General features: G+C 47.7%; 1 protein-coding gene across 1 annotated transcript in view; it reads right to left on the bottom strand.

Moving 5' to 3' along the window:
• Nucleotides 1-12,303, bottom strand: part of LOC137655683 (centromere protein X-like) — a 65,410-nt gene extending 53,107 nt beyond the window's left edge. The window contains exon 1 of the mRNA XM_068389642.1: nt 12,176-12,303. Coding sequence (XP_068245743.1) covers nt 12,176-12,244 — 69 coding nt within the window. The 5' untranslated portion in view covers nt 12,245-12,303. The remainder of the gene's footprint in view (nt 1-12,175) is intronic.
• Nucleotides 12,304-12,806: the final 503 nt, after the last annotated feature.

The following is a 12,806-nucleotide window of genomic DNA, read 5'->3' as shown; positions in this document are numbered from 1 at the left end:
GTTCTATGCAGAGTTAGGTGCAGGTTTCATAACACTACCTGCGGCTACCACAAAATGTTTGACTTCGTGCACTTGTTTCGCATAATGTTTAAAGAAAACGCACGAGGACTTCCAGCCTGTGAAGCTTTTAAGGCTTTCAAAGTCCATACTCTGAAAGAAATTCAGAGATGATGCAACTTTCCTAGGATCATGACCGGCGGGTGTACTGTCAGGATCCACTCTGCGAATGAAGTAGGTGATTTTCGCTCTTAATTGTTTCAGTGACAGGTCGCTGCCCGATGTTTCTCCTTTGAAGAGTTGGCCTCCACCAAAGTTCAAAGTTCTGCGAAGATAGACCTTGAGGCTCTCTACTGGGCATAAAGAGACATCTTCCTTCAGGGGGCATATTCTCCAGGGGCCCCATCTTTTGGTGGGTAATTCATTTTTGGCGAGAAACGTCGGATCAGGGGAGAGGGTAATGTCTCCTGTATCGGTAAACAGGATGTGACCCTCTTCTCTTGATAATGCCACTATTTCGCTGACTCGGGCTCCCGAAGCAAGAGCAAAGAGAAATAACTTTCTGAGTCAGATCCTTGAGAGGGCATGAATCATTATCCAAGTTGGAGGCGAAATGGAGCACCTTGTCTAATGACCAGGAGATCGGTTTCGGTGGGGGTGCTGGGCGTAGACGAGCACATGCTTTCGGTAGTTTATTGAAGATGTCGCTGGACAGATCAATTTGGAAGGCATACAGAATTGGTCTGGTCAAGGCCGATTTGCAGGTTGAAATCGTATTGGCTGCTAATCCTTGTCCATGAAGGTGAATAAAGAAGGACAAGCAGAAATCAATTGTGATTTCTTTAGGATTTTTTGTCTTGACGAAAGAGACCCATTTCCTCCAGGATGATTCGTATTGCCGTCTTGTGGATTCGGTCTTGTATTCCTCTAGGAAGTCTAGACTTTTCTTCGAGATCCCAAACCTCTTCTTTGCGGCTAGGGAGAGAAAATCATGAGATGAAGGTCCTTGATTTTCGATGATGAAGCGAAGACAGTCGACTTCTGTACTTGTTGGGAGAGAACTGGGCCCGGGAGAGGGATCAGCTTGGGCTGCAGCTCCAGGACCAGGGGGGTACCAGTTGCTCCGGGGCCACTTGGGAGCCACTAGGGCCGCTGTCCCTTTGAAGGTTCTCAGTTTGGAGAGGACTTTCAGCAGAAGGTTGGTGGGAGGGAACAGGTAGATCTTGGACCATCTGTTCCAGTCCAGTGACATGGCATCCACTGCTTCTGCCTTGGGGTCCTCGTACGGGGCCACATACCGAGGAAGTTGATTGTTGTCGCTCGTTGCGAAGAGATCTATCTGAAGTTCTGGGACTTGGTGAGAGATGAAGGAGAATGATCTTGCGTCTAGAGACCATTCCGACTCTATCGGGTTTGTTCGAGATAAGAGCATCCGCTGTCACGTTGCGGAATCCTTGTAGGTGAACTGCAGACAGGTGCCACTTCTTCTTCTCTGCCAGACGGAAGATTGGGAGAAGCACCTGATTTATCTGGGGCGATCTTGAGCCTTGGCGATTGAGACAACGAACTACCACCGAGTTGTCTAGGGTTAGACGAATGTGGATCGAGGGAGGCGGGGATAGTTTCTTCAGAGTTAGAAGGACCGCCATGGCCTCCAAGATGTTGATGTGGAACGTCTTGAACAGGGGAGACCATTTGCCTTGAGCCTGTTTTTGGTGGGAGTGACCTCCCCAACCCTCCAGCGAAGCGTCCGTGTGGATGTTGAGTGATGGAGGTGGGTGTTGAAGAGGAATGGACCTTTTCAGGGCCTTTGCTTCCGACCACGGCTTGAGGAGAAGTCGAAGTCTGTTTGGGAGCCGTCTCTTGAGGTCTCTTCGAGCGATGGATGCAGAACGTCTCCAGACTCCCGCGGCATCCTTTAGCTGTGCACGAAGCACTGGGTTTGTTACTGAGGCGAACTGTAGAGAGCCTAGAACTCGTTCCTGCTGGCGTCTTGAAATCCGTTTGGATTTCAGTAGTCGCTTGACAGACCCTGCTATTTCCTTCCTTTTCTTCTGGGGGATGGAAAGGCGGTGTGACTGAAGGTTCCATTGGATTCCTAACCACTGGAACTTCTGAGCTGGAGAGAGGCGAGATTTCTTCTCGTTTATCTTGAATCCCAGGTGTTCTAGGTACTGGGTGACTTTGTTGCAGGATTTTACACAATCCTCGGGCGATGGAGCCCAACCTAGCCAGTCGTCGAGGTAGGCCATCACCTGGACGTTTCGGAGGCGGAGCTGTTGTACTATGGCGTCCGCCAGCTTTGTGAAGATCCGAGGGGCCACATTGAGGCCGAAGGGCATGGCCCTGAAGGCGTAGCTTTTCCTTTGGAGTCGAAATCCTAGGTAGGAGGAAGCGTGATGGTTCATTGGAACGTGCCAGTAGGCATCCGCCAGGTCTATGGAGACCGTGTAGGAACCTCGAGGCAGAAGGGTCCTTATTTGTTGAAGAGTCAGCATCTTGAACTTGTCGTTCACTATGAACTTGTTGAGGGGGGATAAGTCCAGAATGACTCTGAGTTTGTCGGAGTCTTTCTTGGGGACACAAAACAGTCTTCCTTGGAACCTGGTGGACTTTACCTTCCTTATCACCTTCTTGTTCAAGAGATCTAGGACATATTCTTCCAGAAGGGGGGTTGATTGTTGGAAGAACTGCTGGAATGTTGGGGGTGGTTGAGTCCAACTCCAGCCTAGACCCTTCTTGACGATGCTGTGTGCCCAGGGATCGAAGGTCCAACGATCCTGGAATTGGCGGAGTCTTCCTCCCACCGGAAGCACTTCATTGCTTCTGGTGTCCCGAGGGCTTGCTGCCTCGGCCGCTAGCTCCCTTTCCTCCTCTGCCTCTGGAGGGACGGCGAGACGCGTCTCTGCCTGCACCTCTGTTTGAGCCTCTACCTTTGGGACGAAAGGTAGTCGTCTGTTGCTCGAAAGCAGGGGTGAAGACCGGTGACTGTGACAACACCGGTTGGGTGACCAGTTGAAAGGTCTGTTGTGGCTGAGCTGCCACTTGGGAGGTAGCGGGTCCCGGAAACTGACGTCTTGGTTGACGTTGCTGGGGTCTCTGTTTCGAAGATTTCCTCTTAGGTTGAGGTCCGTCGTCCTGAGAGGGTTTCCTCTTCTTTGACATGCCCCACTTGTGGAGAAGGTTCCTATTCTCCGTGGCAGCTTTGTCGGTGATCTCCTTCACAAGGTCAGAAGGAAAGAGGTGTTTGCCCCAGATGTTGGAGGAAATCAGTCTCCGGGGTTTGTGTTTCACAGTGGCGCCTGCGAACACGAATTCACGACAGGCTCTCCGAGCCTTCATGAAGTGGAACATGTCCTTCACCAGGGTTGCCATGTGGGATTTGGCAAGTACCATGTAGTGGTCTGGTACTCTGGTGTCACAGGCCATAATGTCAAGTTGGACCTGGTGGGACATAGATGCTGCGAGCCTCTCCTTCGTATCTTGTTCCCGACGAAGGAGGTGATCGTTAAGTTTCGGGAGGTCTTCATTAAACTGACGTCCGGCGACGTCAGGATCTAGCTTTCCCACGACGAAAGTATGCTGATGTCCTTCCAGTGTCGAGCGTCAGGGGGAGTAACTATGGAGAAGGGTCTGCACTCCTCCAGTGCAGGGCAGGCTTTCCCCTCTTCCACAGCTTTAAGGCACGCAGCGAAGGCCTTTTCCATGAATGGAAGTACCGCATTTTCAGGTGCGACGTAAGTAGGGTGCTTCTTGCTCAGGGCCGGAAGCTTAGAGCAGGTAAAACCCCTACTCTTGAACGTGTTGGCTAGCATAGCCTGGGCCTTCGCGAGATCGAACACTATCTCTTCTTTTGGTTCGGTCTCTTCTTTAGAGGCAGGTTCGGAGCGAAGTCGGACGTAACAGTCCGGGTAGGCCTCAAAGTTTGGGAAGAACTCCACGTCTTCCAAAGGGACCGTGCCGATCTTGTCGCTGACGAAGATCCTGCCGGTCGCGATAACCATATGCTCAGCATATCTCCATGGGTTGGCATGTGAGCAAGCGGGGAGATCCTTAACCGAGATCTTCTTCGGTTCTCTGGATCCCATCATGGACCTGATGAACTCCTGATTCTCCTTTAACCTGTCGTCCATGACGGCTCTAATCAACCGGATTATTTCCTGAGTGGATGATGAGGGTTCCGGGGTTGTGGAGGTAGACGGGATAGACACTTCCGTCGGTGTAGGAGTAGGGGCGGAGATGGAAGGAGGAGCGACCTCTTGCTCCGACTCGGCGTATTCCACCTGGTCTTCGTCATCTTCAGCTCCTTGAGCCATAAGGGTCTTCTCCGTGTCTTCCGAGACATCCGACATGCGTTCGTCATCTTCGGAATCCAGGCGGCACTCGTGCATGGACTGGGCCATGACTACATCAGGTTCCACTGTAATTTGGACAGTGGGGATCGAATCCTTGGGTACCACAGAATCAGGGGAGGCCTTAGGGAACAGGAGTGACCTCATTTCTTCAGTGGCCAGGTACGGTCCGGTGGCATTCTTCTGGAAGCCACGCACCCACTTGCGTAGCTTCTCCCGAGAAATATCCCTGACCTCCGCTGAGGGAGGGTTATGGAAGGCATCAACTAGGTGAGCCTGGCAGACCGTACAATTCAGTGGGTTCCAGAATTTCAGATCCCCTTTCTTGTCAGCACAAGGGGCGTGAGTCCTGCAAGCCGTATGCCCGTAGAAGTGCGGGCGTTTCACAGCGCAGAAGTCGAAGTCACACTTCATCTGCTCCTCCTGTGGAAGAAAGAGAAAATGAGTATGGGGGGAGTCATAAGAGTGGCTCTTAAGCTAAGTTAACATTAATCATTAATTTTAACTTAATGAAGGGTGTGATGCATAGAGATTGAAGTAGTAAAGAAAAACATACTCCATGCATCCCGCCCGGCTGGCTACCGCAAGCTTTGTCCTTGGATAATCCGAGATGGCCGAAGGCACAGGATAGTATTCCTTAAAATTCCATAGGGCAATGGAATTCCATGGAAAATGCCAAGGATAAGTTTGGGACCGAGATCATTCAGTCCCAAACTAGGGGGCTAACAGGTCCCTTAGGGTAACTGCTTCCGGCAACCAGCCGCGCTAAGATACACGCAGCATGCTGGAATTTAGAAGAATGCAAAGAGACAGCATGATTACTAACAGAACAGTACCAAGGCACTGATCTTAAGAGTGTAAACAGGCAATCTGTTTGCAGTGTAGGGCTATCAGTATTCATATGATAGCTAGTAGAAGGGGGTGCAAGTAGTCTTGACGCCGCCGGGGGTTTCCGGCAGACCTCCGGCACGCCGGAGGCCGCTCCAGCAGAGTTTCTGGCATTAGAACAGACAATATGTAAGTCAAGAGTAATACCAGGGTGGCGGCCGCCGGCACAACGGCGGCACGCCGGCAGAGGAGCGGCGGCTCCGGCAGTCGGAGGATGCCGGATTGGTGACTGGGACAAGGATGGTTATAGCGGAACCAGGTTGCCGGCAGTGGATGCCGGCACTCCGGTGGCCGACCGGCAGGCGGACGGCGAAGCTAGGAGGAAGGAGGAGAGCCATCGGCAGGAGCCGGCGGCGGTCGGCAGTCCCCCGGCACGCGGGGGGCTGGCGGCATAAGGGTAGGGGAGAGTCACCAAGGTAGGAGGCGGGTATCGCCGACAGTGGAGGCGGCAAGGGACCGGCACCTGGATAGTGAGAGAGACAGGGGGAGGGATGTAAGAAGTCCAGTCATGGACTCCCAGACATCCCCCCCTGAGAGGGTGTACCCATGATAGAGGCTGGCTCTATCACCCAGAAGCAAGGGTCTCAGAGGACCGGGAGCTAGGGTAGCCCAAGGGAGGGCTAGGGGACACCCAAAGAGGGGGAGACCTCCACATGCAGAACACATCCAGTGGCTAACCCCATAGGACACTATGAAGGGTATATGTACCAGAGCGGACTGCACATGGAAGCTCAAGGTAGCCCTATCACTCCACCCTAAGGAGGAGTTGTAGGACAGGGGACAGATGGGTATAGACTAACCTAAGTGTAGGCTAGGCTATACAAGAGATAGGTGGGGAGGGGAGAAGAGAAGAGTCTTCCATGGAAGGGGTTCTGTACCAGAGCGGCCACAAGGGAAAGGGAGGACACTCCCTAACCTAAGATAAGGCAGCCTGGCTGAAACGGTGCATGGGTACAGTTTCAGCAGGGGACAGAATAACCTTCCAAAACCTAACCTAGAGCAGGACTAAGAGCCCTGAACTAGGAAAGATAGAAGACATATCGCTATCGCAGGACAGTCATAGACTAGTCCTAGCCATAGAGGAAGGGCTAGCCGTTCCTCACTCTCGGACGCAACCCTAAGGGGGGTCATTCCCTTAGGGAGGACTGAGAGGCGATAATACTCCGTTAGGCACTTGATCCCTTTACTTAGAAAGGGAATCAAGGCTAAACAGAGGGAATGCCAAGGCAGGGGATGAAGGAAGCATATAGGGGTCCTACAAGTAGGTTAGGTTAGGAAGGGACACTAACTAACCTATCCCCTATATGGTCCCTGAAGGCGAAAAAACACTTGCATCACAGTCGAAAGTATTGTAAAATAATGCCACTATCTTCATAACTTAGCCTAGGATCACTAATAAAATCATGCATGAACACTTATATATAGGCGCTCTGGCCTGGGGGCTATAGAAGCCGACTGGTATGAGGTCAATCGATGACCGATAAAAAGCGTCGAAACACGATATAAAAGTTCCTAGCTATGAAGACTAAATAAACTAATGTTATCTATTAGTAAATAAGGCCGGAAGCGTTGTTGTGGCTAACTAAATAAGGCATGCATAACAACAACGACGCCATAAAATGGCGGGTCCGGTAGAGGCACGGCTCTGCCACAAAACAGTAATTATCTCAGAAAGTAATATTTACTTTACGGTCAGAGCTTAACTAAACAATACTGGAACCTTGTACTCAACTTTCCAGAAGAAGGCGAGGCCGAAGGTAGCGACATAACGTAGATGCAAAGCGATAAGTAAAGCACAGGGAAAATCCGTCTAAGTAGGGCGAGCTACTGAACAAAGGATGAAGACGGTCGTGACGTCATTTAAGCAATGGCGCCCGTTTGTTTACGTCTCGAGTACCAGAAGTAGCCACGAATGAGATTAGCTATGGAACGGCTCCCAGCTATTCTCAGCCCTTACACACCGAAGCATTAACTCTGTTCGGGGTGTAGATAGCTATGTGGCGCGTTAATACATGCGTCCCCTGTTGATATACGATGTCTTAAAAGGAAAACCTTTAGGATACTCGCTCCAGAAGTTAGAATTCTGTGATAACCTGTGGTTAAATTCTCTGGGAATATCTTAGTAGTTATTTACCCAAGGAAGCTACCAAAAAGGAACCTTCCATCAGGACGCCATGGCTTGAGCCCAAAAAAACTACGTTTACAATCTCTCACCGCACATAGCCTGGGGAAAAGAATAAAACCCTAGAAACGTTTTACCTTCTTCCCCGTACAGCGACTAGGGAGGAGAGTAACACGAGAACGTTACCCGCTTGAACGGAACGTTTTTTCTCCTCTCTCTCCCTCCGTCTCTATCTCTCTCTTTCTCTCTCTCTTGATTTCGCACCTGAGAGAAGAGCCCAATTATATATCGTCAAAAAAACATGTTATTTGGCTAAAGGAAAAAACTGAAAGGTTTTCCAAATAAAAAGTTCCTTTAATTTAGAATTTAAACCATTTAAGTTAAGAAAGAATGAACGAAACGTCAGAATCGATTTACTCTTACTGCAAAGTGAAACCGTGATACACTCTCTCTCTATCGTAACGATAGAGCGCATGTTGAACGTCCTGAACGTCAACAACTGCGTAGTCTAAAAAAACTAAACGTTAGTTCATCTTTGAAAACAGTACGAAGACTATCAAATAAATTCTTTCATAAAACATTAAATTTAAAAAGTTTTAAATTCTTTAAAGGCTAAATACGATATAACGGGCTCAACGTTGATTAACTTCGGTTCCAAGTTAGGACCGCCTACTATCAGGAAAGGTCGCATATAAACAAAACATAAAAATTTATTTTTATATGTTTATAATAAATGGAAAGTTAATCGAAGAGGCCTAATAAAGGCGGAGAGATATAAAATATATAGATCTATAACGTGTTAAGCAAAATTACTAAAAACCTAAACACACTTCCGTCTAAGGGAAGGGTCGGCCATTTAAAAGTGAAAGAGAGTCCATACTCTCTTTGTCACCATAATTAAATCTATCCAAAACGAGTTCAAGATTTTGAGATGAAGATAAAACCCCTGCATAGCGAAAGCTCAAAACTAGAATACAGTAGTGTACTTCACCAAATAGTTGTGAAAACAAATCCAGTTAGTAACAGCGTATTTAGTAGGTCTTGCCAGTGGCACGACAGAGAGAAAATTGGTTCTGTGTTGACATGGAGTACTTGAGTACCTGCTCGACAGATGGCGCTGTTGATGTACACCCCCCCCCCTGTATAGCGATCGCTGGCGTATTTTGTCCTTAGGTTTTTCTGTCGGGCAGCAGAGCTGACAGCTATATGATCACCGGCTAAGTTTAATATTGAAAAACCTGATGTAACCAAGACTTTCCCAATACCACCTCACCAGGGTATGGGGACACAACAGTATTAGCTTAATACTAGGTACACAAGGGAGCATGGTTTACCGGCAGTAGTTTGAGGTCAGCTTATGCAGAGAACCCAGGATGCTGCTTTCCCCACGAGAGGGTAGGATAAAGAAAAGAATAAGAGCCAGTCAAATCTTTTCATTCACGCAGACTAAAACCAGGTAAGTGCCCTCAACCTTCTGCTACTTGTCCAATAAGGAGTTTTGAGATATACAACCAGCTGTTGTGCAGCCACCACCGGACCGATAGAGATCGTATCGAGTTCCTGTGGGTCACGTCTTGTATGAGAAAGGTTGTGAAAGTCACCTGGAGCATTCACATTCTTTCTTGTAAAATCTGCATCACAGAGTAATCTGCTAAGAAGGACCAGGGGCATAGATATGCCCCTGACACTGTGAGTCGTCATGTCGAGATGATGTTTCGGTGATCCTCTTCTCGTCTCTCCCAGTGCTGATGACAAGAGAAGGGACCCGGGTGGGCTGTTGCCGGTTTCTTTAGGTAAAGTCTCATATCTTACCCTGGGTACAGTAACGGATGATCTAGATCGTCCGTTACCGAGTGGAGACTTGTGTAAGATCAGTCACCTCTGGAGACTATGTCTGGCGACATACTCAGTGACGAAACTGAACATAGTCTTTCGCCCTTCTCAATAATGGGCAATGTCAAAAGAGAGACCATGAAGTTCCTTGACTCGTATGGTTGCTGTCTTAGTGTGTAGGAACATTGTCTTCTTAAATCAGGAGAAAATTTGTTGCCTGGTGAAGAGGAATATAAGGAGGTCTCTTTAGGGATCGTTGAGTTTGAACCATGTTCCGAGAGGAAGGTCTCAATTCCGACTGGGGAAAGGCAAGTTGTAAGTCCGTATGAGTTAGAAAAAGTCTATCGATGAGAGGGTGTCCCTTTCTTTCAGTTTGAAGGTGAAGGATCAAGGTCGAGTGATCATCTTTACCTGTCGAAACTGAATAGGGGGTTTTTTCCTCTTGTATATACTCGAGGATTCCGCTATTGCTGGAATAGAGGTATCGAGTGGAGAGACACACTTTCACATGACACCAACCACACAAGACATCATACTGCCTGGTAGACTGATGCTGAGGAATTCCTCAGATATCTAGACAACCTTTTCGCAAAAGAGTATTGGGTAGTCTCCAGGCGTACAATCATAGCAAAGCTATACTGTAGCTTGTGGTGGGTGTCGGAGTGGGTTGTCTGTGATGTGGAGAGGGTTCTCTTGGAGACTATCAGGAGCTGCAAAAGGTTTGGAAACCGTTCTGCATAATGCCATAGCGGAGCTAGGAGAGTCCTTGAGAGGTTGCCCTTCTCCAGATAAAACAGGGATGAGACGTAAACGTCATTGTTGTACCCACCGTTGTTGCCAGAGAGCCTTGGCGTCTGGGGCTGGGGAGCAACGGCAGCCTGAGATTCAGGAGCGTTGCGAACAGATCCCTAGTTGGAGGACCGAGTAAAGTCAGGACTTTGTCGGCTACAAGGCGATCCAAAGTCCATTCGGTATACCTCATCTGAGATGCTGTGCACGTACTTCTAGTCTGGAATGAAGCGGGCTGATAGTGGTACCGAACAGACTTTGGCCCATCTTAGTGTTTATACTGTTAGATGGGAAGAAACTACGAGCAAGTTCTTTCTTGCTTGTCGATGTGAGTCTCTATGTGGTGTGTCGTCCATCACATCACTGAGTGGTCTGTTAGGAACCGATGAGACTGCTGAAGGACCGGAAAGTTGGCCATCATCGCTTAAGAGATTTAAGTGAAGGTACTTTAGGACTCTGTACAGAGGTCTGAGGTCGTGTGGTGCAGCACTATCGTCCCTCCTCTCTTCTTTTGGTGTGTTCTAAGCACAACCTCAAGTCCGAAGGGTGGGGAAAATGAGAAGGTTATGCCACTCTGTAGATTCTCGACTGACACCGATCCCTTGAGGTTTGTCCAAACTTCTGGTCCCATGGGGGTCAGAATGTTTGGGGGATCGAGGGTCTGATTCCAGTCCAACTCAAGTCTCTCTGGAATGGAAGTCGTTCTCGTTTCGAGAAGGTTTTGTGGAGATTGGTGTCTAGAATCACTCCCAGATACACCAGCCTTCTGGGAGGGAAGTAGGGAAGACTTATGCAGGTTTACCCTGATCACTGGATCTTGGTAAAGACTTCAGAAGTTCAAATGTTAATGCAAGGTTGCCACTGAGTCTGCTAAGGTCAGTCAATCGTCCCGAAACAAAGGAGACAGAAGCCGATCCTGTGAGACCAGGATGGGTGTCGTGGAAAGACCGAAGCACAGTGCCTTGAACTGGTGTTTCTTGTTTGTCTAGACTGAATCTTCCAACCTTCCTAGATGGATGGTTTGGACCTGGGAGTAAATGTCCTTTAGGTCCAGTGTGCAAATGAAGACCTGAGGTCTTAGCCCTTGTTTGAACTCCAACATGGTTTGGACATTGACCCAAAAGGACAGCTTCTTGCAGATGCTTTTGCATGGAAGATTGTCGACGCTGGAGACTTGACTCGTGTCGTAAAGGATCAGGCGTGATACCCAGTGTAAGAATTCTTCTCAGAGAGAATTCCTTTAACTAACAGAAGGAAGGCAATGCTTAGTCTTACTATGTGCCCTAATGGGATTGATGCTATTCCTTAGAATAGAATAAATCTGGCGAATATTAATCAATGGTTAACCATGGGAGACTATCGGCGCCCACGCACGGAAGACCGTAGGCGCGCGCGCAGAAGACCGTCGGCGCGCGAACAGAAGACTGTTGGGGCGCGCATGAAGGTAGCACTACTAGGTTGGCATATCAGCTGGCAGGACGACCAGAAACTGGGATGAGCCCTTTGGAAGGGCAAACATCCATGATGGAGACCCTAAAGGTCCACGGAAGAGTCCAGGACCAAAGTCCAAGGACTAACAGCAGTGTAAGGTTGCGTTGGTAGATCGGTAGGTAAGCTGGCAGGACGATCAGGAACTGGGATGTGCCCTTTGGAAGGGCGAGCATCCACCGATGGGGTCTGGCCCCCGGCTACGGGTTGTGACCTGGGAAGGGGGGTCCTGGGAACTACTAGGTTAGGTTAGGTGGGTTTGTTAGGTTATGTACCCTTTTACCTAGGTTACATTGCCCTGTAATACAGTACAATAATACCCTTACATGAACCATATATTTTTCAAACTGGTTATCTAGTCCTTATTTTGCATTTCTGAACATTGTTATTGCTGCAAGGCACTCGGAGAAAAAGTAGTTTTTCTCCTAGGTTACATTGCCCTGTAATACAGTAAAATAATAGCAATATATGGTTCATGTATTTGGCTAGAAATTAAAGTATCATATTTACCAAAAAAAAAACACTTCATAAATCATAAAACTACTTTCATATCAATATAAAAAAATTTCTTCCCCATAAAGAAATTCAATTTGACAAGTAATAAAAAAAAATTACGACTGTCTGATGAACTACACTCAACAAATCCTTTAAATGTCTCGGTATTATAGCTTAGAGTAATACAATAGAAAAAAACTATCAGACTTACTGGTTTGAAGTTCACCTCCATATTTCGCCTTCTTCTTAGGTCTAGTTCTTCTTCTTCTATTCTGGTCATCTAGTGGGACATCTAAAATTCAAGAAGTGAGAAAGTATAAAAAGCAAGAACTCAAAAAAATAAGTAAAAAGTAAAGTGGCAAATGAAACTAAAAGGACACTAGAAGAAAAGGAAGCAGAGATGACCAAATTGAGGTTTGTGAATAGTAATGGTAGAAGAGATTACATAGGAGAACTTAACATTAATGAGGCCGTAATAGCTATGAAAACAAGGTTAAATATGCTAGAATTAAAAGAAAATTATAAAAACAGGAATGATAATGTTAGGCTTTGTGTGTTGTGTAGGGAGGCAGAGGATACTACTGAGCATATGAGTTAAGGAAATTTAGAAATAATAACATAGAAATAGGGAATTTAGAAACCCCAACTAAAGAGATTGCCCGGTATATTGAAAAGGTTCTAGAAGTTAGAAGTAAAAGTATGCAAGCTGTGCTATCTGTATAGGAGGTAACTAATGATAATACATTTGCTGCAGATTGCAGAGCTTTGCACCTACTACACTTCATCTAGTAGTGTGCCCACAATTAGTGTTGTGGAGAGAGCAGCGAGGAACCTGGAACTTC

The sequence above is a fragment of the Palaemon carinicauda genome, chromosome 16, assembly GCF_036898095.1.
Source record: "Palaemon carinicauda isolate YSFRI2023 chromosome 16, ASM3689809v2, whole genome shotgun sequence".
NCBI classification, from domain to species: domain Eukaryota; kingdom Metazoa; phylum Arthropoda; class Malacostraca; order Decapoda; family Palaemonidae; genus Palaemon; species Palaemon carinicauda.
This window is presented reverse-complemented; position numbering and strand designations above follow the sequence as displayed.